General features: G+C 48.4%; 1 protein-coding gene and 1 long non-coding RNA gene across 3 annotated transcripts; one reads left to right on the plus strand and one right to left on the minus strand.

Annotated features, from left to right (window-relative positions):
- Nucleotides 1-7,195: 7,195 nt before the first annotated feature.
- Nucleotides 7,196-8,562, plus strand: Nupr1 (nuclear protein 1, transcriptional regulator). 2 transcript variants are annotated; one of them, XM_004856066.3, is made up of 3 exons: nt 7,196-7,463; nt 7,756-7,896; nt 8,213-8,562. In XM_004856066.3, the coding sequence occupies exons 1-2, from the start codon at nt 7,334-7,336 to the stop codon at nt 7,881-7,883; spliced, it is 258 nt and encodes an 85-aa protein (XP_004856123.1). In that variant the 5' UTR covers nt 7,196-7,333; the 3' UTR covers nt 7,884-7,896; nt 8,213-8,562. The 2 variants fall into 2 exon arrangements, with proteins under 2 accessions (XP_004856123.1, XP_004856122.1); XM_004856065.3 differs by having other exon boundaries at nt 7,197-7,463; nt 7,753-7,896.
- Nucleotides 8,563-17,370: 8,808 nt separating this feature from the next.
- LOC101724826 (uncharacterized) lies at nt 17,371-24,645 on the minus strand. The gene is made up of 3 exons (XR_205722.3): nt 23,638-24,645; nt 17,946-18,157; nt 17,371-17,646 (listed from the first exon to the last, which is right to left on the minus strand). It is a non-coding gene; the product is annotated as an uncharacterized LOC101724826 (long non-coding RNA).
- Between the last annotated feature and the right edge of the window lie 3,278 nt (nt 24,646-27,923).

Raw genomic sequence — 27,923 nt, forward strand, 5'->3', positions numbered from 1 at the left:
CACTCCTTAGGTTATAAGCTCCATGAAGGCTGGGCTTCTGTTGTTTCTTCTGATCTCTGTATCTTTAGCTCTGAGCCTAGTACCAGCACACAACATAAATGCTTGTCTGATGAAAGAACACATGAAGGCATTATCTGTGCTTGGGGAGGACCATGGAGGGGAGAGCATCTTGGTGGGTAACCTTTATAGAATTTGGTCTTCAGCCTTGCAAGACTAGATATTCTGTTTTCCCATCAACCTCTCCAGATAGATCTCCACCAATAGCAACTCCTGAGAGACTGAGGTGTGAGTCTGCTCGGTCATTTGGGGAGAATCTGAGCCAAGGAACTGAGCAGAATCCCTCCTTTGTGTGGGGAACCACAGCATGGCAAAGAAATTTGGGCCTCCCTGCTCTCCTCAAATGTCGTGGTCTCAGAGCATCACATCTGAGATCCTTTTTCAAAGAACCTTGAAGATTTGCAAGGTCGTTACTTGAGAACACCAAGGACACTGACGAGGTACCTAGAGTAACTTCCTGCCAATCCCCTCTATGAAGTCCTCCCTCTGCTGAGCCCCACTGCCCAGGGCAAAGCTCACCTCTCTTGCTCCTCTCTGCTTTCTTCCCATTTGGAGCTGTCTTATTGTACAGGGGAGTGGGGTTCAGGCACCTTGTAGGTAAAGCCCACTCACTGTCCATCAACTCAGGATGGGACCCCCATGGCAGGCAGGTGGAGGAAACGTATTATGCCACTTCGGGTCACAATAGGGCTTTTTGTGTAGGCATCGGGGACAAGGACCACGAAATAGTGGTGGAAATTGTACCTGGTCACCATTTAACGGTCTTTGACCCTGATGCATACATGAAAAGCCACATTCTGGCCAGAAGGTGGCATAATATGCATGGAATCAAAGGAAGGAGGGGGACAAAATATATCAACTCATCATGTTCTGGTCTTTTTGTCAGCGTATAAATTACACATTGTGAAAAAGTCTGAAATCTACAGTTGATAATGGAGAAAATTTAAAAATTCTCCATAATCCCAGTGTAGGATATAACCATTAAGGATATTTTAAGGATATATTTTTTTTTGGTACCGGGGATTGAACTCATGTCCTTGTGCTTGCGCAGCAGGTGGCAAAACCACTGAGCTAAATCCCTGGCCCCATTAAGGATATTTTTGGTATCCATCTCATTGTCTTGCATTTTTATGTTTAATGACTAAAATGAAATTTCTTACAAAGATAGGATTACAGACTTCCTGTGGAACTCAGAGCTGCATTGGACCCAGGATCGCCCTCAGGTGGCTGGGCTGTGGACAGCCATGCTGGACCTGACCACCTGGCGGTGGGGTGGCCTTAGCAGCAGTGAGCTCTGCTCCAGCCACCCCCTCTCCCTACCAGCGTGAGCAGGGTACCTGCAGGGTGCTAAATGCCTCTTCCCAGAGCCCCACGCCAGGACCAAGCTGCCAAGAGGAGCCCAAAGACCACTCTGACCAACCTCCTGAATCTTCCTGACCTTCCTCAGACTTCCATGGCATCTCACTACCACCCACCAACTACTGGGGATTCAACCCAGGGCCTTTACACTGAGCTACATCCTCACCCCTTTTAAAAAAATTTTATTTTGAGACAGGGTCTCACTAAATTGCTAAATTGCCCAGGCTGGGCTCAAACTTGGATTCTCCTGCCTCAGCTTCCCAGAGTGTTGAGACTACAGGCCTCTGCTACCAGGCCTGGGTAGAATTCCACCTTTGAAGACCAGGATCCCACAGAGGGTCCCGAGAGCTGACCACCCTGCAGGAGTGATCACACAGAAAGAGACTGGGCGGCAGGAAACCTGGATTGTTGTCCTGTCCAGGAAGCCTTCACCAAAAATTACAGCTGGATATGAAAGACCTGATTGACACAAAAATTTTAGCTGAAAGGGAATTCTGTACTGTGAAGTCACTACATCTCAAAAGACACATTTTAAACAACCTGGGTCCTTTAAGCAGAGGACCTAGGGCCTGGAAATAATATCGACACCGAGCAGTCACGATCCAAGCGTGTTTCCTTTCTTCTGTGTCAGAGTACTGACACGTGTGCTGAGTCACCACACGCTGGTCAACAGACTCAGTGACAGGGAGCTCTCGCAGGACAGCCCTGACCTGAGCAGTGGGGGGCCTGCCTGCTGACCCGGACTGGAACCCAGACACCTCTGCTTCACCAAATGCACCGTGCTCTCCCTCACCGGGGCCTTCCAGCGACGCTGCTCTGAGGTCCCGGTCCAGCTGACTCCTGCCTCGATTTCCCGATTAGCTCACCTGTGACCTTCTCTGGGAACGGGTCGGGTACACCTTGCCACCTGCACACGTTTTTCTTATTTACTTACAGCCCCGTGTGATAACTTCCTGTTTATTGGACATTGTTGTTCACTGTCCTGTCTGCAAGTGCCTTGAGTATTGACGCTGTGTTCTGTTTGTTTTCTTATTTTCTGTTTTTTGGTTTTGGTTTTGTGAGACAGGGTGTCTCTATGTAGTTCAGGTTGGCCTTGAACTTGTGGTCCTCCTGCCTGGACCTTTCAAGTGCTGGGATTGCAGGCATGTACTACCACACCTGGCTATTTTCTAAGTCTTGTTATGTTTGTTTTTAATTAATTAGTTAATTAATTGCTATACTGAGATTGAACCCAGGGCCCTTGCATTGAGTTACATCCCCAGCACCCACTTCCCTTTATTTTGAGTGAGGAGTTGCTAAGCTCCTATGGTCCCCAGCCTGGGGTTGAACTTATGATCCTCCTGCCTCAGCCTCTCATAAGAGTGTTGGGATTGCAGGCCTGTACCACCATGCTCAGCCATGGCATGTTTGTTTTTATATCCCCAGTATCAAGCAAGTGCCTGGCACATAGTCACTGCCTAAACATTTGTAGGGTGGAGAATGCTGATCCCTGTCTGTCTGTCTGTCTCTCTTTGTCTCTCTGTCTCTCTCTCTCTACATCTCTGTCTCTCTGTCTCCCTCTCTCTGTTTCTGTCTCTGCCTGTCTCTGCCTGTCTGTCTGTCTCTCTTTTTCTCTGGCTGGAATGTAGCTGCTCACATGCTGAGTACACACCCCAACCCGCCCCCGAGCTATGTGCTCAGCCCTGGTCCTAGATTTCTTTTTCTGTTAAATGGGATTTAGTTTCCTCATCTGTTAATTGGGACTAGGTTTGCTGATCTCTAAGGAGATGTCCTGTAATAGGAGCGATTGATTGATTGACTGACTGATTTTTAGTAGTGGGGATCGAACTGAGGACCTTGCACTTTCGAGGCAGGCATGGGGCCACTGAGCTACATCTTATTACAGCCCAGTAATAGGATTTATCATTCTAGATTTTCCTACTAGTAAGAGGAACCTTATCTGGCCACCTATTATTTTTAGTTACTAGAAAAAATGCATAACATCTATATTATGCTAACAATATATCACTAAGAATCACCTATATTATTTCAATAAATTTCATGCAAAAATAGGATTATCTCTTATGATATTTTATAACAGGCTTCTTTCACCTTACCATGTACTATGACATCTTTCTCTTATGATGGCTACAGAGCTCCTCACAGAATGATGCTGAGAAGTCACTTACCATGGAGACTGGGACGCTCATGTTTTTTCACTGCTGCACAAGGCTGCAATAACATTTTTCTGCCCTCAGTGCTTTACTTCCCTCTGGGAGCATCTCTGTAGGGAAGGCTGTGTGTTATCAGGGATGTGAGCATTTCAAAATCAGCAGTGTTGCTGCTGCCCATGAAAGAGGGAAGGACAGCATGTTTGTATTCAAGATGATACTTTGTGAATTCCTGGGAGATGCACAAAAGATCCTCCTGCCTCTGAATTGGGAAGGTGTCGACAGACCAAAGGATGACTCAGATAAGTCCAGTTTGGTCAACAAATGAGTTATTCAGAGTTGCTGCATGTCTAATGAGTTTGTTCAGAGTGCTAGGGGCCAGGGATTTAGCTCAGTGGTTTCACTGCCTGCTGCGCAAGCTCAAGGACCTGAGTTCGATCCCGGTACCAAAAAAAATAACAACAAAAAAACAAAAAACCAGAGCGCTGGATGGTTCAAGGGAACTTGCACTCCCGAAGTCGCTGCCCGACTTCCCAAGCTCTTGTTTATGCAGTGCTCCAAGGTACACAGCAAAAAGCAAAGCACGAGCCAGAATCAGCGGGAGAATGATGTGTTTGTGCCCACTCCGATCCCACCCCCGGAACCCTGCTGGTTGCGGTAGCAGAGATGGACGGCTCTGCCGAATCTGGGACACAGCCTGGGCACCTGGTGAAGACCCCACAGGGGGCACACGGAGGCCCCCAGAGTGGTGCCACTCCGGCTGGGGCTTGGGGGACCAGTCCCCCTGCAGATGAGGACACCACGGAGCCAAGAAGAGTTCCACGCGCAGAGGCCAGGTGTGTGGGTTTCTCTGGACCGAGGAGCTGACATGCAGATGCACTGTATTTTGCTTCCTTTAAGCTCCTTGTGACCCCTTGGTACACAGCAATGTCACTGCTTCTCCACCCTGCTCCTCCATCCTGCCTTCAGGCACAGAAGCTTCGGGATTCTTTGAGACAGTGACTCTGCACAGCCCTTAGGATGTTCACATCTGATTTGGGTAGGGCTTTTTTGGAGGGAGAGAGAGAGAGAGAGAGAGAGAGAGAGAGAGAGAGAGAGACTCACTATGTAGTCCAGTCTGCCCTTGTACTCCAGCGATCCTCCTGCTTCAGCCTCCCAAATGCTGGGATTACCATGCCCTGCTTATTTGAATGGTTTAACTCCTGGAATTAGGTGTGTCTTGCTGTCTTTCTGCCACACAGTCCACAGCTCCACAGGCCCCTGGGTTTACTCCAGGCTGATTTTACTGGGTTGTAATAGGTGTGCCTGGCAGTCTGCTGAATGTCAGGAAGTTATTATCATCACCAGCAGAAAGAAAATAGATTTCTTCCTGGCTGAGCATACCCATCCCTGGAGGCTGGGGTGTGGGAACTCTCACCTGTTGACTTCTCCCATCAAGTCCCCACTGGGCCCTCCAGGTCCATGTCAGGAGGGTGGCATCTCCCAGAAGCCCCTTCTCTCTTGGATTAACATTGGCTGGGTGTGGTAGTGCACACCTGTGATCCCAGCACTCAGGAGGCTGAGGCAGGAGGGTCACCAGGAGTTCGAGGCCAGCCTGGACTACATAGTGAGTTCAAGGCCAGCCTAAACTATGTAGTGAGAACTTGTCTCAAAATAAATAAATAAATAAATAAATAAATAAATAAATAAGGGACTCAGAGGGCTAGGGATTTAGCTCAGTGGTTCCAGCGCCTGCCTCACAAGCTCAAGGTCCCAAGTTCCATCCCCAGTACCCACCCCCCTGAAAAAAAAGAGAGACCTGGAAGTGTGAGGGCTGGGGCTCTGCTCAGGAGCAGATCGCTTGCCCAGCTTGTTCAGGGTCCGGGGTTCCATCTTGAACGCCCCAAGCAAAGGGCTCCTCACCAGAGAGGCCTGGTGGCAGAGATCAAGGAGTAAAACAGCAGTTTTCAAGCAGGGCCAGTTCTGTCCCCTAGAGGGCTTCTTAGGAATCTGGGAGTTGGTTGTAGTTGTCAGAATAAGCGGTTTGCAGAGAAGGACAGGAGCAGTTCTCCAGTTATTCCCTTGCTGCCGTTCATCCTCCACAATGTGTGGCTGTCCTGCTAGACTCTGCTGAAAGTTAAATGTCTGTTAACAAGGGCCTGAGCCTAGTCGTAAGGCCATCCCATGTCGTGGGAGGGGAATTACTTTGCTGCGGCAGTGATAAAGCCTGCCATGTACCAAGAACACACGATATTTCCTAATTTTCTCCACCTTGCTTTGCCTTAGTTTGTTATCTTAGTGTAAATTAAGGTTATTTCCCCTTCCCCTGATCATCTAGCTCACTATTACCCCAACTCTTGAGTAGCCTGCTCTCCTCACTTTGACTTCCTGGGTGTTAAGTTACAAACCTGGAAAACAAAAGCTACCTGTACTTCTGTCTTAGGCCAGGGAGGGACAGGAGCAGAAGTGAAGCTTCTTTTAAACCCAGGAGGGGTGACTTGGGGGGCTGCTGGAAGGCGGGGAGCGTGGACTGTGGGACCTGGAGGTGGAGCAGCGACGGGCAGGGGCCTGGCAAAGGGGGTGGGAGCGAGAGGAGCTCTGGCCTGGATCTCACGGAACCAGTTGCTTCAGTTTAGACAGGAATGTTTTGTCTGACTACCTGCCCGCCTCGGACGACAGGGCCGATAGAGTCTGGGCGCCACTTCTCAGGGCCACGGTGACTCACAAGGCAGACCCTTCAGCCAAGTACGGAACGTTCCATCCCACATGTGTCTTCTTTGAGCTTAAAACTTACACTAATTCCTATGAAATTCACGCTCAGGGCTGCCTGTTTCCCTGTGCATCTGTAGTCCCAGCTCCTGCAGAGGGTGAGGCAGGAGGATCACTTGAGCCCTGGAGTTCAAGGCCAGCCTGGGCAAAAGAGACACTGTCTTCCCACCAGAAAAATTTTAAAAATATTTAATTCACCCTCAAATACATACTAATTCATATTAAATAGGTGCAAATATCTGTTCACTTCGTTACGTCTTTTCCCTAAGTATGTTAGTTTATTATACGCTAAGCTTCTTTCTGCCCCAGCAAGGGCCTGTGCTGCAGAAGCTACTCGACTGGGGGCCGCTGTTGGGGCCTTTCTGGCGTTTTCTCCTTGGATCCTCTCACCAGCTCTGGAGTCAGACAGGACGACTGTCCCTGCCCTTACGGAGGAGAACTGAAGTGGCATGTCCAGGTCACACCGGAGAGAGTGGCCAGGGGCTTGGATGGGCCCGGGGCTCCCGATCTGCAGTCTCAGCCACCCGCAGCCTCTTCTCAGGTGAGGGAAGGTTTCCCGGGCTGCGTCACAGGAAGTTGAGGGGCTTTCCGTAAAGCTGGGGGCTCTGGATGAGGGTGGTTCGGGTGTCGGTGTCCCCTCCTCCCTCCTCGCACTCCATTTCTACCATCCTGTCCTGAGTGCGAGCCACAGTGGGCCGCAGGGTAGGGGCAGCCCTGTGGCCAGGCCAGGAGGGCCATGTGGCAGAGGACGGAGACAGAGAAGAAGGAGTGGCCAGGTAAGGCCTTCTGGTTCCTGCTGGCCAAAAGCCCACGGACTGCTCTGCCCAGGTCCTGCCCTTCCCTCCTCCCCCAGGGCGGGCGTCTCCTCTGGAAAAACACTCAGCCTGGAGTCTGGGCTGGTGCTGGGGGAAGGCCAGATTGCATCAGACAGTGCCTGAGGCCCGAGGACGCAGCCTTATAGGTGGGGCAAGCAGACTGGAAAAGGAGGCCAGACACAAACAAAGGTTCACCAGGAGAAGATGAAGGAGGCCATGAGCCGGCCAGACCCCATGGCCACCCGCTGCCCCTCCCAGGAGCCCCCAGACCCAGAGGAGGAGGAAGCCAGCCTGGACGAGTACGACCAGTACAGCCTGGCCCACGCCTACCCGGGTGAGCAGCTCTCCTCCCTGATCCACTTCCGAGCCTCCTCACCGACCAGGACCCCCGTGGGCGTCTTCCCATGCTGCACCTTCTCCCACCAGCCTGTCCTGTTCCCTCTGTGCCTCAGTCACCTGCCCTGGTTCCTGCTCCACAGAGTGCTTCTTACACACCTGGGAGGCCCTGACTCCACTGATGGGAAGCAGCTGTCAAGCACTGACTGTCCCTGCTCCTGCCACACCTGCAGCCCTAACCACCTGGTTCTCTGCCCCTCTCCTCTGACTCCTACCCTGGTCCCCAGCAGGCGGAGGCCGGAAAGGTCGAAGCAAGAGAGAGGCTGCTGCCAACACCAACCGCCCCTGCCCTGGTGGGCACGAGAGGAAGCTGGTGACCAAGTTCCAGAACTCAGAGAGGAAGAAGACCCGGCGCTGAGGCAGAGCTGGAGGTGAGGCTCCAGGGCCAGAGAGCCAGGGGAGGCGCCCGTGCCTTCCCAGGACAAGCCTGGGGGCATCCAGGTGGGTGTCGAAGAGGGATCAAAGAATCGTCTTAACTTGGAATAAAATGAAAGGAGGGCTTCCCAGTGACCAGAGCAAAGAGGAAACACTGAACCTTCCTAAGGGTGTGTCCGTGTTTGGGTTATAGAGAAATTGGGGCCACAGAGGGTTAGATTCTTCTCTGGAGTTGTAGAACCAATGAGTAGGAGAGGCAGAATTGGAACCCAGGGCTCTGCCCATTTCACCACCTGCTTTCCCTACCCCCAGATGAGACCAGACCATGGACACCCCACCCAGCAATGGAGACAGGACTGAAGAGGAATTAGGACCCGGGAGCAGGATCCAGACCTGCTTGCTCCCCACCCCCACTCCAGGACTTACACACACACACACACACACACACACACGCACGCACGCACGCACGCACGCACACGCCTGTGAGGCTCCAGGGAGGCCAAGAAAGCACCTCCAGGCCCAGCAAAAGGGCAGCGAGGAGCAAGAGGCAGAGCATGGATAGCTAGAAAGCCAGGAAGCTTCGTCCCAAAAAGAAACCTGAAGAAACTGGAGCCCCACACCCCTCCTTCCAGGGTGACAGTGACAATAAACAAAGTGCAGAAGCCGCAGTCTCAGTGTGTGTTTTATCCTGGCTCTTGTGTGGTTTTGTGTAGGCACATTTCTGCTTGCGTCTGTCTGCATTTGCTCAAACCAACCAGGGTGTACATGGCATGTGTCTGTATTTGGTGCATGTGTCATTTTTAAGGGCATAATCCAAAAATAGAACACACCACATCTGCTCAGAATGGAGTCACACGGCCACACCCACCTACAAGACAGGCTGGGAAATGTGGTATTTAGCAGCTTGGCCATGTGGTAGCCCAAACTTGGATGGAGGCAGGGTTGTTGTTTTTTTTTTTGGACTGGGGATCAAACTCAAGACCTTGAGCTTGCAAGGCAGGCATGGAGCCATTGAGCTAAATCCCCATCGAGGCAGGGTTTTATTATCAAAGAAAGCAGGACCAGGGATGTAGCTCAGAGGCACAGCACCTGCCTGGCAAGCATCAGGTCCTGAGTTCGATCCCCAGTACAAAAAAAAAATCTAGGGCCTGGGATTTAGCTCAATGGTTCCGCCATCTGCCTCGAAAGCACAAGGTCCTGAGTTCAATCCCCAGTACCCCTCCAAAAAAATCTACTATCAAAGAAAGCTGGAGAAAAAGAATACTGGAAGAAACTAGCAAGAAAGGCCAGGTGGATTGGTGCATGGCTGTAATCCAGCACTCTGGGAGGCTGAAGCAGGAAGACTGCAAGTTCAAACCCAGTCTGGGCAACTTAGCCAGTCTCTGTCTCAAAATGAAAAAATTAAAAAGGGCTGTGGATATAGCTCAGTGTGAAGACCATGGATACAATCTTCAGTATTACAGATAGATTAGACGGATAGATGATAGATTAAAAAAATAGAAAGAAGAAAGAAACCTTGCTAACATACAAACCCATCAGATGTAGAACAGAAACCCCTAGTTCTGGCCAGGACAGAGCTTTCTCTTCTCCTATCCCTTCCATGGAAGCCCTCAGCTACAGAACTCAGAGCCCACTGTTCTCAGAGGCCCAAACATGGACAGAGCTGGTAGTGTCTGCTGGAGCTGACCAGCTGGAGCCCTTGGGGACCCCTTCCTGTGCTCCTCTGAGCCCAGGCTGTGACAGTCAGAGTCCACAGCTGAGAGCTGCGTGTGATGACGCACACCTGTGATCCCAGTACTCAGGAGGCTGCAGCAGGAGTATCATCTCGAGTTCAAGGCTAGTCTGGGCTACACAGTGAGTTCAAGGCCACCCGAAACTACATAGTGAGACCTGTCTCAAAAGAGGGAGAGGAAGAGAGAGAGAGAGAGAGAGAGAGAGAGAGAGAGAGAGAGAGAGAGAGAGAGAGAGAATATCTCCAGCTGTGCATGATGTTAAATGACATCTGGCCCAACCGTGCCTGCTCTGCCCTGACCCACTGCTTGCTGGAACACAGCCAGGGATGGGAGCAATCTCCCTTGCGGGGTGGGGCAGCTGCTTCTCATGGGCTGAAATCTAAACCACCTGTCCCAGCACGCCTCTGGATTTCTGGGCCTTTCCACTGAGATGCTTTAATCCCACCCATCCTGCAAGGTTAGCTCAAATGCCTCCTCTTGCAAGTCTTCCCTAGCCCCCCCACCCCAGGACACCATGGGCCCAGGGCTCCTCATCCTGCAGCTTTCCCCTCAAGCTCTGTGGAAATGAGCCATCCACTCAGAATTTGCTGGATGCCTACTGTATTAGCAGGGCCCCACTGAAGCAGATGCTGGTAGGACTGGACCCAGGCCCGAGGCCTCTGTCAGCTCTAGAGCCTAGGGGCAAATGGCTGCAGCGCACCTTGCAGTTGCTCTCGCTGGCGTAGATCTGGGGTGTTAGCTTCAGAAAATCATAACAACAACTCCTGTGTTTTGGGCTCCTGTTCCATGACAGGTTTTTGTTTATTCATTTGTTTGTTTTGTGGTACAGGAGATTGAACCCAGGGCCTTGCACATGCTAAGCAGATGGTCTGCCACTGAGCTGCACTTCCAGCCCTGTAACAAGCCTTTTATAGATTTTTTTGTTTTGTTTTGTTTTAGTACCAGGGATCAAACTCGGGACTTCTCACTTGTGTGGCAGGCATCAGAACCACTGAGCTAAATCCCCGGCCCCTTTATAGATTTTATTCATATCATTATCGATCCTATTTTTCGACCAGAAAACAGTGATTCAGAGAAGTTAAGTAATTTGCCCAAAGGCACTCAGCCGCAACCCATTAGAAATGAAAATGTGGGGCTGGGCAAGCGCAAGGACCCGAGTTCGATCCCTGGTACCAAAACAACAAAAAAACAAAAACAATTTTCAAGAAATGAAAATATGAACTCTGTCTGTCCAATTTTCAAAGCCTAGACTTTTTCCTTTGTATTTCTGGTAGCAGGGATCGAACTCGGGACCTTGAGCTTGCCAGGCAGATGCGGTGCCCCTGAGCTAAATCCCCAGCCCACTTTCCCTTTTTATTAGGTACCTGAGAAGAGCCGCAGGGTACGTGGAGTGAGGGCCCCTAGACTGTAGTTCATTTCTGGTCCATTACGCCTCTGAGCCTGGGCTTCTTCACGTGTCAAATGGTGACACTACCCTCTCTTCTTTTTCTTTGGTACCGGGGATTGCACTCTGGTCCTTGCACTTGTGGGGCACGCAGCGGACCACTGAGCTTCATCCCGGGATAACACTACCCTCTTTTCCATTAAAGAGGTAAAACGAAGGCTCGAGTCCCCAGCTGTGGCAGCCACTCCCCGAATACTGACTTGCGCCCAGGGCCCCACCCTTGTCACGCAGCCTCTGATTGCTGCTCCCCCGCCCCCACCCCCGCCTCTGTGTGTGTGGGGCTTCCTGGCTGTTCAGGCGATTCTTGTACTCAGAGAAATTTGGATCAGGAAGGATCCTGTCCAGAATCTCCCCCTTCAGGCTTCACCCCCTTTGTTCTACTCCCTTTCTCCTTCTCCTGGTTGCATCTAATGCCTGTTTCCCTAATTCTGTGAGTTCCTCCTGAGAACTGGAGAAATCGCTGCCCTCTGTTTCCCCTCAAGGCTGACGGAAACTTCCCTGCGACGTTTCCATAACTCAGAGGACCCAGCCTCTTGCAGAAAATTGAGAAACTCATCAGGGGTTGTTTATCCCACACACATCCCGGTGCTCTTCCACCTGTCCCTCTCTCCAAGGCCTGCCCTCAGATACAGATGTGTAGATGCAGATTACACTTCAGAGTGGCCCAAAGTTCGTCCTTCCTTCCTTCCTTCCTTTCTTTCTTTTGGTACTGGGGATTGAACTTGGAACCTTGCGCTTTTGAGGCAGGGCCGGAACACTGAGCTAAATCCCCGGCTCTTTCTTTTTTTGAGGCAGGGTCTCACTGTGTAGTCCAGGCTGGCCTCCAACCCACAGCAATCTTCCTGCTTCAGCCTCCCAAGTGCTGAGGTTACAGGTGTGTGCCACCACACCCAGCCAAAGTTAATTTTCAACTAGGACTCCTTAAAGATAATACTAATATTAGTAACAGTCATGGTTAGCACCATTGATGATTGGCCTCTGGGTTTTCCCAACTTCATCTTTTACTTGGCACTTTATGACTCCTGCCATGCGGGCACTCAGGCTATACTGTGTTTCCTTAGTACTGAAAAGTCACCACCTTACTTTTTTACTCAATTTTTTTAAAAAGAAACTATAACCACCCCCAAAAAGCCAGAGTCAAGTGTTAGAAATTATCTGTAAAAAGAAATCTCTAACTCTAACTTCTTTATTTTTTTAAATTTTATTTTATTTTTTTTTTGGTACCAGGGATCGAACTCAGGTCCTCTCTCTAACTTCTTTAAAAAGCTCATCTGTCCTTTACCTTTGGTGAGCACACAGCAGGAGTCACAAGTTTGCCCGCTTGGAGAAACAGCTGGCTTGAGGCTGTGAGGTAAAAGGAAATGTGTATTTGTTGGCTGTCCACATGGGGACAGTCCCTGAGTTCGGCCTATGGTTTTTTGGGGGTTTTTTTGGTTCCAGGGATTGAATTCATGACCCTGTGCCTGCAAAGTAGGCAGCCACACCCTCACCTGCCAATGCATTTTTAACTTATACTGCTTTCAGCTTCACTGCTGGGCCTGGCTCCCTGGTACGCAGGAGCCTAAGGCCAGAGGACTACAAGGAAATGCCAGGCCGGGCGCTTGCTGAGATCTGATCTCATGATAAAAAGGGGCTTGGGCTTCAACTCTGCCTGGTTCAATCCCCAGCAATACAGCAACGGAAACGCGGAGCTGCGTCCAGCTAAAGATCACTGGTTTTCTGTACACCTTCACATACTTTTCCCATCACATGTGCGGGTTCTCCACATCAAGCGATTCTCCAGCTCTCTGCAGACTGTTGTACCCAGTGAGAGAGAACCAACCAGAGACCAATATTAAATCCACACAGGAGTTTATTACCAGCCAGGACCCGAGCCGAGCATCGGACTCGAGCCTCAACTAGGGGGAGACAAACATGTTTTATACACCTTTGAGGCCCGCAGTTCCTAGGCCCCCCTATGGGATAGAACTAGTAAAGCAAGCAAAAGGTACAGAAGCGCGGAACGTCCTGCTGTTGTAAAACAATAGTTGATTAATTGTTATTTCTAAAGAGACTTTCTAAGGGGAGGAGGATTTAAGCTTTCTCCTTCTGAGTTCATCTAAAGGGCAGGCAGGTGGGTCAAGCAGCAATATGGAGTCTGTCTTGCTAATTAGGGTCCTTCACAGACACCAACCAGCTGTCCTGCGATTGGATTTAATTTTGACACTGATTTCACCGAGGGAGTGCAGAGGTCCCCTCCGAGCTTGGCCCGCACACACCACCCCCCACCCCGCCCCCCGCTTCCCGTGCGGCTGGATCTCAGGCCCAGGCCTCTGTACTTCTGACTCCCCAGCCCAGCTACAAATCCGGGGACCCCCACCCTTTCCTTGGGCTTGAGTTTGCTCAAATGACTCAAAACTCAGGGAAGCACTTATGCACATTTAGTGGCTAATGACTAGGGTAAGACTCATAGAGCTGCACCCTGCAAGGTTCGGAGCCAGTGAAGGGGAAACCGGCTGGAGCTCTCCAAGCCCCTGGTTTAGGGTTCCTGTTGGGGGTGAGGGCAAGATGATTAAATTCTTGCCTCTTGGTGACAGTCGACCCCCTCTCCCTCTCTGTGGGTTGGGGCCGGAGGAGCGGAGTTTTGACTCTAATCACAAGCTGGTTCCTCTAATGACCTGGCTCTCTCCCAAGAGGCACCTCATTAGTACAAACTCAAGTATGGTTGAAAGTCGCTTATTACAAATAACAAAAATGCTTCATTCACACCTATCAGGAAATTCCAAGGGTTTCAGGAACTGGGAGGAAAAACGAATGCTTATTTCTTATATCACAACTGGCTGTTCATGACACTACCATGTGCTTTGCATATATCGTCATTACCAAGAAGTTAAAGAAAATACCCGTAAGTTGGGTGTGGTGGCGCACACCTGTGATCCCAGCACTCTGGGAGGCTGAGGCAGGAGGATCATAAGCTAAAGCCTAGCTTGAGCAAGTGAGTAACTTAGCGTGTCCCTGTATCAAAATAAAAAATAAAAATGGGCTGGGGGTGTAGCTCAGTGCGAAGGCCTGGGGTTCAATCCCCAGTACCACACACAGACGAACACACACACACACACACACACACACACACACACACACACACACACACACACACACACAAATCCCTGTTCCCAGAGATTGTGATTTAACTGGTCTGGGGTATAGCATGGGCATCAGGATTTTAAAAAGTGATTTTAGGATGCCGTGGAGGTTGAAGACCACAGACACAATGGACTTTGGGGAACATGCAAATTGCATTACCAAAGATGGCCACAGCCAAAGCTCCAACACCACATGCTTTTCATTATCATGTGATTCTGACCTTTCCCAGCAAATGGTAGGGACCGGACTGAGCACAGTCCCTTCCTTTATGACTGTCTTGGCTGAGGGAGAAGAGCAGAAATGGCATTATCAAAAAGAAAAAAAAAGAAAGAAACACTAATCCCACCTTGTTCTCTGGGATTTTTAAAATCCACCTGCCATACTGTAAAGAAGTTCAAAACTGAACACGCTGCAGCCCAGTTGAAGTCCCAGCTAAAGCCCACTGTCACCCACCAGACACGCAAGGCCCCAGCAGTCCAGTCGCCTCCAACAGCTGTCTTCCCAGATGAGGGCGAGGACGCTGTGCAAAGGTGAGCTGTGTCTAGTTCCTGACCAACGTCATCATCACTGAGTGTAACAACGTGGTTGTTTTACACCACCTAACTGGAAGGCTCTCATTTCCAGACCCATACCCACAACTTGTCTGCAAACTTGACTTTGGCCTGGCACTATTTATTTGCTTACCTTGCATCTATTTTTCTCATCTGTAAATACCAGATAAATATAAAATCCACCTCCCATGTGGTTTTGAGAGCTGAAGGGAATTGTTTTTCAAGCACTTAGCAGGGTACTTGGCACATAAGGAACTCTGAGCCCAGAATACATGGGTTCAAATTGCAGATTTTATTAGCTATTTGACCTTTTGGGCCAGTTACCTCCCTCTCTGCCTCAGTTTCCCCCTGTATTAAATAGAAATGCTGGTAACACTCAGGATGGGCAGTTGGGATTTAGGGAGGTAAGGTTGTAAAGTGCGTACTAAGCATGTTATAAATCCTCAGTTAAAACAATGACACATGGGGCCAAGGATTTAGCTCAGTGGTTTCGCCGCCTGCTGTGCAAGTGCAAGGACCCGAGTTCGATATCCGGTATCAAAAACAAACAAACAAACAAAACACAGGGCTGAGGTGCAGCCCAAAGAAAGAGCACACGAAATGCAAGGCCCATGCCCAGCACTGCAGAAACAAACCATTCAAAACTGCAGCAAAGATGTGCAAGCCATGTGATCCTGTCTTTTGCTTTATTACATTTCCATTTCCTACTCCTCTTCTGTCAGGTGGTAGGTGTTTCCTGAGGGCCACTTTGATGCTTTTCTGCTCCCTTTCTCTGGGGTTGCTCCACAGTGGAGCTGGGAAGGGACATGGAACAGCCTTGGCCTTACCATCCCCTTTGCGCACCACCATCTGCCAAGATGGCCGCCCTTCCTGTTCTTCCTGTCAGCTCCTCACACAACCCACCCAGCCCTCGCTCTTAGCTCAGGTCCTCTGGGTCACCTCCCACAGCCCTCATGTCATACCAGGTTCAGGGGCACTATTGGGGTCTTGCCTGTCTGGAAAAGGGGGTAAGAACCCTTTTCCTCAGATGTCACCAAACTATCCTGAAAGAGAAGGGCACAGAAGCCCTCTCTTAGGGACACATTGGTTTTAAGTTCTCTTTCAAGGTTCTTCCTGCTTTGATGTGGGGAGATCTTTTAAAGTTTATCCCCTCCACATATCTGAACCCCACCCACCTTATTCTTATGTCCTCATGATTCTCTGTGCCTTGGTTCCCTAAGGCTGTTCAACTAAAAAGGAAACTGCAAGGCCATCTGCTGTGGCCCGAATGCGAGCTCCCTGCAAAGCTCATGTTGAAATTTGGTTGCCATTGTAGCGGTTTTGGGGATGATTAGGCTGGGAAGGCTCCACCCTCATGAATGGACTCTTGGTGCTGCTGCGGGAGCGGGTCCCATATCGCACAGTGGGTTTGCTCCCTCTGCCCTTCCACCATGTGATGCCTCCTGCCATGTTGTGATGCAGCAAGACCTTGCGTTGAAATTCCCGTTTATCCCTTAGGAACACAGAGACCACCGACATGCTATGCATTTCTCTGTTGCCTGACTCGTTCACCACTATCTCAATGACTGAACATAGGAAGTGCTTAATAAATGTTTATTGACCAACTGATTGCATAATGCTAAGAAGAAAATCTACACAATGATATGACTGAGAACAAGGAGTGAGGGAAATGTGCCAAAAATGTTTCTGAAGTCAGTGTTTGAGCTAAAACTGGAGTGAATATAACAAAGAACGAAGTGTAGAAAAATAGAAGTGTGAATTACTTATCTATGACTGTGTAATGAGTTATCCCAAAACTTAGATGCTTAAAACAACACACATTTTCCAGGTGTGGTAGTGCAGGCCTATAATCCCAGGACTAGGGAGGCTGAGGCAGGAGGATCGCCTGAACTACATAAGGAGACCCTGTCTCAAAACCAAAACAAAGCCAAACCAAAAAAACACAAAACAATACACATTTATTATTCCATAGTTCCTGTGGGTCGGGGATCTGGGGTGGACTAGCTGGGTGGTTCTGTCTCCAGGTCTCTCACAAGCCTATAATTAAGTTTCCTGCAAGGCTGCAGGCAGCATTAAGGCTCAGCAAAGCAGAGGCTGGGGGCATGAGCTGCTGCCAAGCACTGGCTGATTCTCAGAACATGGGCTCTGTCTTCGTCTACTTGATGTTGCTATATCAAAATACCTGAGCCTGGATATTTTTATGAAGAAAAGAGCTTAGTCATGGAATAGTTTTGTTTTTCGTTTTTAAAGAGAATAAGAAAGTAAAAGAAAGGAGGTTTTATTTAATTCATGATTCTGGTGACTGAGAAGTCCAAACAGCATAGTGGCAGCATCTGATGAGAGTTCTGTGCTGCATAATAGCACAGAGGATGGCGGGGGGGGGGGGGGGGGGGACAGGAAACATGAGAAGGAGTAGGGTGGATAGGTTTGCCTTCTTTCTTTTCCTCCTCTTCCTCCTTCTTTTTAGTACTAGAGATTGAACCCACAGCCTTTGTACTGAGCTATAGCCCTGGGCCAGGGATTTAGCTCTGTGGTTTCACCACCTGCTGTGCAAGCACAAGGACCCAAGTTCGATCCTCAGATCCCCGGTACCAAAAATAAATAAATAAATACAGCCCAGACATTTAAAAAAATTTTTTATTTTTAGACAGGGTCTTGCTAGGTCAATAAGTTGCCCAGATTGGGCTTGAATTTGCAATGCTCCTGCCTCGGCCTCCCAGGTGCTACGATTACAGGCCTCCCCCACCACTCCTGGCAAGATCCCACCACTTTTTAACATCACCACACTGTGGATCAATCTTCTACATGAACCTTTGGTAGAAAAACCACACCCAAGACATAGCAAGCTCCTTGCTGCTCAGGCCTCTTCTTGAGACAGGATGGTAGCTGACTTCCCTGGAACAAGATTTCAGAAAGAGAGAAAACAACAGGTGGTGAGCGTGACAGAAGCTGTAGGATTTCAGTAAACCAACTCAGAGGTGACATCCCGTCACTGCTGCCTTATTCTGTTTCTCAGAGTGAGTCACTGTCAGGCACGGTGGCACACACGTGTAATCCTAAGCACTCAGGAGGCTGGGGCAGGAGGGGCAGGAGGTGCCTGAGCTCTGGGCCAGACGGGGTTATGTAGTGAGACTTTGCCTAAAAAAACAAACAAAAGGAAGTGACTCCCCAAGTCCGTTTCAGTCCGCACTTACCACTGTCTTCAAGGGAGGGCATGTGAGGCGTTGAGGGCAGAGAGGATACGGCTTAGATCACAGAGGGTCCTGTCCTCTTCATGAGAAGAGGCACAGGGTAGGCAGGATGCAGTCTGGCTTCTGAGGTGGCACCGGTTCAGCCCCAGCAGGGGGGAGGGGCCGAGCAAGCCACCAGACCTGTGAGCACAGGCGCCAAGTGTCCCAGGAGTGGCCTGTGTGACAGAAGGGGCAGTCTGTCAGGACCCTGGGTTTGAGGGAGCACTTGACTGGGGTAGGACCCAAGAGCTGCCTGGGCCCCTCCGCCCAGGTTCAGTGGGTTCATTCCGTGGGCAGCTGGCTCTGAGGCAGAAGTGGCAGGTGGAAGGGCTCGGCTCATGTCAAGGCAGCCAGGAAGCCGAGAGAGAAGGGAGGACCAGGACAGGGACACACCCTCCCAGATAACCCCCAGTGATGGCCTCCAGCCAGGCCCCACCCCCAAAGCACAGTCAGCTGCTGACCTCATCCATGGCTGGATCCACCGGTGAGAACAGCACCCCACGATCTGGTCACCTCCCCCACACAGGAGCGTTTGGGGAGACAGTCTTCCTCTAAGCCATAATAACCTGCAGTTCCACTGTCTTCTTTATTACGAGAACTTTTCCCACGCATGCTCTTAGTGGGTCAGTCTGCACACTGCTCCCCCTTAAATTGCAGCATAGTTCCTGGTAAAGGCTGATGCCATATTTCTGCCTATTCATGATTTCTATCCCAAATGATCATGCTAAGCTGGTGCACTAAGAGCAGGAAACACCAAGAGCCACTGGCACCCACAGCAGCCAGCAGCTGGGGCGAGTAAAGGATGACCACATAGTGGCCAGCGACAGAGGGCAGCAGAGGTGGCTGGGGCAGCCCTGCATCTTCCGCCTCAGGAAGAGTTTCCAAGGCCTGCTGGTGGCTGCTGGCTCTGGCTGTCAGGAGAGTAGAAGGCCACTAACCCTGAGAGCTAACAGCCACTGACATTTGAAACTCAGGGCTGGTAAGACTAAAGGACTTGGACATTTTGCCCACTTAGGAGTTGGGCAGAAGAGCAGAAGAACTCCAGCAATTGATAACAGTAGGGGCACCTTTTATTTTTGTCTTTGTTACGCTGATAATCAAATCTAGAACCTTATGTGCTAGGCAAGTACTGTACCATGGAGCTACACCCTAGCCCTGTGCAGAAAGATTTGAATCAGTAATGTATGTGCGTTCTGGAGGCACAGACTAGAATCACTGTTTTAGACCGACCCAGGCACTTCCCTCCTATCTCTGTGTGGGCCAACGCACAAGCCTATGCCTGAGAAATACAACTCCCAGCATTCCAGCAGGGATTTTCCGGCAATGCTCGCTTGTAGCTGACTGCCAGATTCTGAGTGGCCCACAGGCCTTATCGTGGGCTTCTGGATGCCACTGTATCATTGTATCACAGATGTCCAGCTGTGGGCGGAAGTGTTTGTGACCAACATCGTATTTATGGGAGGGAAATGGGGTGAGAGGAGAAAGAAAGGAGGGAGGGCAGTGACTGTAGGGGGAGTGCAGGGTTTGGGGGAGGTCGAGGGGAGGGCAGGGTTCTCTCACCTGCTTCAGCCCTGACCAAGGTCCCCCAGGTCTCCTGAAGCTGTCCTGTCAGAAGCCCTCTTTGTCACCACCTTTCCTAACATGGCACCTAATTAGAGTCCAAACTTGTGGGTGTGACTTCCCAGGACCCCACCACTGTGCCTTAGTCCAAGGGACTGCCGATCATGCCTCCCCAGGGCCAGTGCCTGGCAGCAGCTGAGTGCAGGACATATGCTTGTGAATGACTTGTGAGGACTAGGCTGGCTCCACACTGTCCTTTTCCTGAGGACATGCCTCCTCTCCCCTCGCCTGCCAGAATTCCACTCATTCTGAGTAGTCACCCTTGACTACGACAAGGTTGTAAAATTGTCTTTCCACTTTACAGAGTTCCCCCACCCAGCTGCTCAACAGATTTGACCCTCCCAATAATCCCAGCAGGTAAATATAGTCACTGTTCCCATTTTATACATATGGAAACTGAGGCCTGAAAGGAAACTGAGCCATATAGCTATTTTGAGGTAAAGCTGGAGCTGGAACTCCCAGGCCAGGCCTGATCAAGAAGCCTCCTTGGAGGCTGGGGATTTAGCTCAGTGGTTTCACTGCCTGCAGTGCAAGTGCAAGGACCGGAGTTCAATCCCCGGATCCCCGGTAACAAAAAAAAAAGTTAAAAAAAAGAAGCCTCCTTGGAGCCTCTTCACAGGGCTGGCCTCTCTTCAGACTGAGGCCTGGGCCCTGGGCCCTCTTCCTGCAGTCTGGCCTGTTTTAGACAGTTTCTATCTATACCTCCTCCCCCTTTTGAATAAGAACAAAGGCAGAAGGGTGACCACTGCATCTTTGAAATTCTATTTGAGTTGGCCAGGCCTGCTCTGCCCTCTTCCTCCGTTACCAGGTAGGACAGATGTCTTCTGAGGCTCAAACCAGCAGGGAACATGATGAAGACACTGACATCCTAACCAACTATCAGAAGACGGGTCTGAGGAGGTTCCCCTAATTCACCCTTCATGTGGAATAAGTTTGCAGGTTTGCTGACTCCCAGCACAGAAAAATAACTTTCAGGACTAATCAGTAAGTGGCACAGGAAGGGTTTTATTAGGGAGAAATTAAAATGTACACAGAGAGAGAGAGAGAGAGAGAGAGAGGCCCTAAAATAGGGAATATTTACATTTCTCTTGAGGGAGCAGGAACCCTAGGAAAAGGTGGTCTGCCCCTCAGGAAGGATACTAGCCCTTTTTACAGGTATGGGCACAATTGTTTTGTTTTATTTTGTTTGAGTAAATAATTTAAAAAGTTTTTGGAATCTATGGACTTTTACTATCTTGAGAAATTTGGGGGGCATGATGGGTCAGGAAGGGAAGGAGCCTAAATTGAAGCAAAAGAATACTGATATGGATCACCTTGGGTATCGTGGGTGGGGCCTGGAAGCTGCATCTTCTTAAAAGTATAATTTTCAGTTATGATTTCCTTGTCTCCTTCTTACCTATTTTTTAAAAATTTTTTTTCTATCCTACCTCTTCACCATCCCCCAGACTTTGACGCCTTATTCTTAAGGGCCTGTAGAGGGCCCAGGGGTCCCTCCTTTTGTAACTATTTTAGGGTTGATTTTGTCCCGCCAGGGATCCAAAGTCTCACCCTGTTGGATCTAAAGAAGACAAAGGAAGGCCAGGGATTTAGCTCAGTGGTTCTGGCGCCTGCCTCACAAGCACAAGGTCCCGAGTTCAATCCCTGGTACCAAAAAAAAATAAAAAGAAGAGGAAGACAAAGGAAGATGGGTTTTGTTGTTTGATAAACGGGTGTCTTTTGATAGTGGGGGGGAGAACAAAAACATTAGCAAGTCATTGGCACTTACGCTTCATTTTGTTTTCAAAGTAGAAATGTGTCTTTTATTTAAACTTTGACATAGCAGGCTGCCTAATTAATCCAGATAGCAAGGAAAGCAGAATGAAGCCTGAAATAGACTAAACTGCTAAGAAAACACTCCACCTTGGCTCCAGTTTCTCTTTTGACTTTTCACGAAGTATAACGATCAACCATTCATTCTGAGCACAGGAACAATACAAATAAAATGGAAAAACATTGTTCATTATGTTCCACTAACATGTCCTCTGAAAATGGAAGGAAATTTAGGGATAACTATACTTCCTCCTCAAATGATTTAAGGAAAATCACAGTTTAAATACATCTTTTAACTGTAATGAGAATAATCCCTTCCAAAACAATAGTCTGAGAAGGGAAAATCAGGTAGCTATATAAACTATAAATTTACTCTTCATATTTATGCAATAACTTTTCAGCTACCTTTTATTTTATTTATTTATTTATTTTTTTGGTTTTGGTACCAGGGATCAAACTCTGGACCTTGTGCTTGCGAGGCAGGAGGTGGAACCAATGAGCTAAATCCCCGGCCTCAGCTACCTTTTAAATAAAGAAAAATGTCCTCCTTAATCCTCCAAAGATCTCGTGTAGAAGGATGAAAGAAGGATTACCCATACTGCATATGAAGAAACAGAGGTAGAGAAAAAATTAAACGATTTAAAAAATAGGTTATGCCATTGGCACAGGCCATGGTCACAATCTCGCTCCTTGACACAGCTCCAGTGAAACCGAGACTGTGGCTGAAACCACAACTCTGTCCTTTGCTTTCGCTTTCCGCGGTAGTGATTCCCTCGGTGCTGTGCTCCCCGGGAAATCACTGAGAGGATAAAAGTCAGTACTTCAGAAATGGTTACTAGGCCGGGATTACAGGAAGAAATTGTAAATGCATTTACAGAAAAGCCCCTCACTCATACCTCCGTGAGTAGTGGGGACGTGACATCCATATGCCCTGACTGCACAGAGGGAGATTGGGACATCAACAAGTTCATGACACAGGCGCCCCACTGTCTGGCACCTGGTCACCCTTGGCCAACACTGGCAGGGCACACAACAATGAGATCTGACAAAACTTGGCCTAATAAAGTAGCCTGACCTTTCTAAAATGCTTTTTGTTCCTTAAAAGTAAATCTGATAAGTTAGCAAGAGTTCACATAGCACCGGGAAGAGTATCTAGAACTGGGTGGTCTAAAATAGTTTTTTAGATGATATCAGCTTGCTCTTTAACTGTTTGAGAACACACTGTGTATGGACCCACTGCTTACCAAAGCCTTGTGTAATCAAAACATACATAAGTAAAGTGATTTCGGTATAACTCAGATGGGCAAGCTGAGCTGCCGACCCTCTACTCAGTGTCCGTCTTATTCTCTCGTCGCCGACTCCATACCTCCTCTCAGGACCTGAACCCGCTGGAGCTGGACTCCGGCAGCCATTACTATACTGGTAACAAAGACTAACCTGCTCCTCCACAAATATGTTATAGACACGTTAATAAATACCAGTGAAGTCATTCAACACTAAACCCGGTCTTCTCTTCAACAGAAATTAGAGTGGAATGGGAAGCACTTGATAAGAAAAACACTTTGGCAAAAGTAGACGAAGTGTTAGAGTTGGGCCTATCATGCATGGGGTCCCAGGTTTGATGCCCAGCTCTGCCAAAAAGAAAAACAAAAAAATTTAGAATCTTTGTTCTAGGAGTCTTTAGCTTCTACTTTTCAAGTTTTAATAGGTTTACTACTGTAAAGTTTCCAGTTAAGAAACAAGTCTCCAGTGCAGCGAGAAGCATGACAGAAAAATGTCAGCTTGCTGTGGAAAACAATAGCGGGGAAAGACAGGAGGCTGTGTGCTCTGTACGCACTTTAGCCGCAACACTGGCTCTGGGACCATCTATCTCGGATTTCCTGTTGTGAGAGATAATTAAATGTCCTTGACTTTTTAAATGAAAGAAGGGAGGGAGGGAAGGAAGAAGAGACATAGGTCATAAAGTTTTACACAGGATTCATAAAAATACCTTTTTTCCCCCTTGGACCAAAATGGTTAAAAACTTGAGTCTTCTAAAGACCCAGGTATGAATACTCATTTGTGAAGATACACGAAGCGAAAGTGTCTGGAAACATTTGGCTTCCTATAGTCTTCCAATTTAAGAATTTGGCCAAATGGGTTGTTCTTAGTCATGCCAATCTTGACATATTGTCCACTCTGCTAACTCCTACCGTCAGGTTCACACCAACGCGACGCACGACTGTACCTGTCACTGTACACAGACTGTTCAAAGCTGACTCAGGTTTCTCCGCGTGCTCAAGCTGCCCTGACAGCGGGGCCAAGCGAGTACTCAGCCGGCTGAGCCGGGCTCGGACTGGAAGGTGCAAGGCCGTCTCCTGCGGCTCTTGCTGCTCTTCGGAAGAACTCCGCCTTTCTGGAGGCTGTTTGCACTCCTGGCATCGGGTCCGGGCGCCGCTCCAGTTACAGAGGTCGACTCCAGGGCAGCAGTGAGTCCTTCCAAGGCGGCTTTCGCGCTGCGGACAGACCGACGGCCGGACGGCCGGCTGCTGGGCGGGCCGCCCTTCCGGGGTCCCGCGCTGGGCTGGGCGTGGAGGAGGCAGGAACGCAGGCCTGCTGTGCTCGGTGGCTGACGCTCCCGATTTAACCGGGGAGGTCCTGGACTGGCTTTGGTCTAACCTTCACTTTATAAGCTTCTCAAACAAGTTGGGGCCAGAAATAAACAGCAGAATATCCACGACGTCTCCAAAATAACGGCGGAAGTCAGTAACATTTGGTATCGGTCTTTTATCTTTAATATTAGCCTCTGTTTTCAGGTTTCTCCAAGTGCAACAGGTGGAATTTAAAAGCCCAGACTCTTTCCTGTTTCCCTAATAAGAAATCCAATGTCCTCCTATTTGACGATGACAGTGGTGAATGAATGGGGACTGGGAGGCCGCGCCCCTCTGCCTAGCAGAGTTTGAGCAACATCTCAGGGCCAGTCTTCCTTCCTCTGTTCTGAGAGAAGCAGAAAATAAAATGGCAAAGACCCAGAAATCGGTAAAGCTCCAGGCCTGAGCACTTTCACGTTCGATTTCCTGGCCTGACCTTCAGTAACATTTCCCACTCGAACTTGTTAAGGCTTCATAAATATGGGATGCATCTCAGGTACACAATTTAATCCCAGTGAACGCTGCAAAAGTCCTGTGCCCTAGGAGCCCCTGAACCAGACTCCACACCCTACCAGCCATTCCCGTCAGTCTCCCCAGAGAGCAGTGAGAGGCACCCGCCGGGTGCATGGCCTTCAAATTCTGAAAGCCTGATTTAGGTGTGCTTTTTATTTTCCTGTCGTCCTGGCACCACTTTTCTGTTCCTGTTGCATTTTTGTGGACAGACCTACCCTGAGCACAGCTACCGGTGATCTTCAATAAATACAGCTGCTTTTTAAAATGATTGTATGTACACTTGCAATTCTTTGCTCATTGTACACAAAAGCCTGGAATCTATCTGCCAGATCCATCCAATGGCAGTAAATATACTAAATAAATATATATATTTTTTTCTACAGTTGCGCATTAAAACTTTTATTATAGGGCTCTATTTTGTAGACCTGAAGAACTTTTTCAATGACTGGCTCCAGATAATATAAATATATAAAGCCTGAAGTAGATAACAAGAAGTTTATAACACAAAGACAATAATGATTAGTAGCTAGAGTATTTATATCATCATTTTTACTTTACAGCCACACCTATACAAGAAGCTTTCTTTATCTGAGAGGTACTTGAAAGGACACTTAAATAACACAATGGGAGTATACTAAGAGAAGCTGAAGGACACATTTTGGGAGAACCAGTGGGACTGGGAAGCAAAAACTTCTTATGCTCAATGTATATAGTTGGAGACCGTCAGTAGAGACTGGGGTAGTGTTTGAAGCCTTCTTTTTTTTTGGTACTGAGGATCGAACTCGGGACCTTTCGATTGCGAGGCAGGCACCAGCACCACTGAGCTAAATCCCTGGCTGGAGCCTTGTTTTTATATCTCACTTAGCTTTTTATTTAACATTACTACTATTGGGCCAGGGATTTAGCTCAGTGGTTCTGGCACCTGCCTTGCAAGCACAAGGTCCCAAGTTCGATCCCTGGTACCAAAAAAAGAAACTAAAGAAAACCAAAAACCATTACTATTATTTTTACTCTGTGTATATTTTTTGCTTATTTTTTTCCTAGGTGTTTAAAACCAAGTCAAAGTAAGATCTATATGAATTTATATATTCATATGTATATACATATATTTTTAGGATTAGTTAAGGCTCTTTAGGGGTTACTTTTGGGGCTATGGGTAGAGCTGCTTGGCTCTTCTGGTTTTGCTTTGTTTTGTTTTGTTTTAATCACTTGTGTTGTCTGCCAGGATGGGTCACAGTCTTTGACCACATTGCTTCCTTTGGTGACCCACTTCAGTGTCCCTCCTTTTAGCACGATGTATGCTAGTTGATTCTTGTCCTCTGGGGTTCAACAATTTCCTTGCTGGGGAGCTTGGGTGACTCACCAGGACATAGGATCCTTTTTATTTTTTATTTTCATTTTTTGGCTTTTGGAGACAGGGTTTCACTATGCAGTTCAGGCTGGCCTCGAACTCACAGTGATCCTCCTGCCTCAGCCTCCCAAGCACTGGGACTACAGATGTATGCCATGCCAAGCTTAGGATCCTTTTAGAGGAGCCCTATCATGCCCTGGGTCCTGGCCGATCTTGAAGAGCAAGGGCCAAACTTAGCCCAGTTACCTTTCTTAGCTTTGGTTTTTAAGCCCCAGTTGCACCCAGGACTGTTGCAGCAGGTTTAAAGTGGGAATGGTAGGGTTTAATCTTAGCTACTATAACCTTTTTTTGAGTATTGGGTTCTTTGAAAATATAAAGTACGACTAGAGAGCAGCTACCTCTTTGATCATGGTCGCCAGTAGTATCAGGTCAGTGTCATTCTCTCCCTGCTACTGTGGAACAGTCAGGTATAGTCTAGGCTCCTGCGTATGAAGAGCAAAGAATTGTCAGCAAGCGGCAAGCAGCTACGTGTAACGAAGACCATGGGGGTGTGGTCAGGGCAAGTCCGAGCTGACAAGTTGTGGCACAGACAGATCACAGCACACAACAGCCCCCCATTAATCAGGCTTCTGGGGTTTGAGGGCCGTGCACCTCAGCCCAGGTGCCTCCCCTGAATCTCTAGGTGTGAGGACAAGAATGACTGACAGGGAGCTGTGCCATCCCAGGGGCTCTCAACACGCATGCCTGTCTCCAAATTCACTCTGACTTTGGTCTCACTTAGGCGATGCGGTACAATTGTGAGCCCTTCCGAGGTGGGGATAGGGTCAATGGGCCTGAGGCCCAGGCCAGGGGACCTGACGCGCATGTGCGCCAGCCTAGAGCACCAGAGAGCTCCTGGGCTTTCATTATTTTATGTTTTCATCTCTCTTAGGACGGCGGAAGGAGAAATAGTGATAGGGTGCTGTTTAGAATCAAATGGGTGGAAGAGAGTGACTCCCTCAGCTCCCCTGTCTCTAACTGCACTACCTCTGTACTACAGGTGACTACCTCCATCTTAACCTGTTGCTTAGATTGTCTGTTAGAAGCCATGCTGTGGGCCGGGGATTTAGCTCAGTGGTTCTGCCACCTGCCTCAAAAGTACAAGGTCCCGAGTTTGATCCCCGTACCAAAAAACCCCCAAAAGAATATATTTAAATTCCCATTTTAGTATAAAATAACATCAATATATTACCTTTATCCAATTATAAAATGTTATGTGACATAAATTTTTATCTAAATTTGTTACTTTTTAAATAAAGTGGCTAAGCAGAGTACATTTGCTTACAGATGTACTTTATAGATGACAAATGCCCCATCTTTCCTCTTTAGGGTGACACTGCCTGGACTATATATTATTTAGGCACATCTACCATGACACAGTACATAACAATCACATAGACATAAATCTGAATACATCTGTCATCATAAACTACTTTAGTCTGGATTTATGATGATTTTCTAAATTCTGGATTCTAGAAGATCTGTACACTTGGGAAACACAAATACATTCAATATCTGTAAGATTAGCAATAATTAGCATGACAGCTATATAGAAATCTTTACATATATTTACTGAGTTTTTATTTTTAAATCAAAGTTTAGATTTTTAAAAACAGTTTTATATAGTGTAACTGCACTGATAAGAATTAAAGAACATCTTTAGAGCTCTTATAAGTTCAGGAAATAGGGCCGATGATTTTTAGCTCAGTGGTGCCGCTGCCTGCCTCGAGAGCGCAAGGTCCTGAGTTCGACTCCCAGTTCCAAAAACAGAAACAAAAAAAGCTCAGGAAACAGTGTTAATGACCACAACTAAACTCTATATAGTCTTTAACCAAAGAAAAATTCTTAAATTATTACACTCAGAAAACAATGGAAATTGTGTTTATTAAGCCACGTTTTTTTTTTTTTTTGGTACCGGGGATCAAACTCGGTCCTTGTGCTTGCACAGCAGGTGGCGAAACCACTGAGCTAAATGCCCGG

This window comes from Heterocephalus glaber, unplaced genomic scaffold (assembly GCF_053883595.1).
Source record: "Heterocephalus glaber isolate CG9 unplaced genomic scaffold, H.glaber_assembly_v1.0 deba00000943, whole genome shotgun sequence".
Taxonomy (NCBI): domain Eukaryota; kingdom Metazoa; phylum Chordata; class Mammalia; order Rodentia; family Bathyergidae; genus Heterocephalus; species Heterocephalus glaber.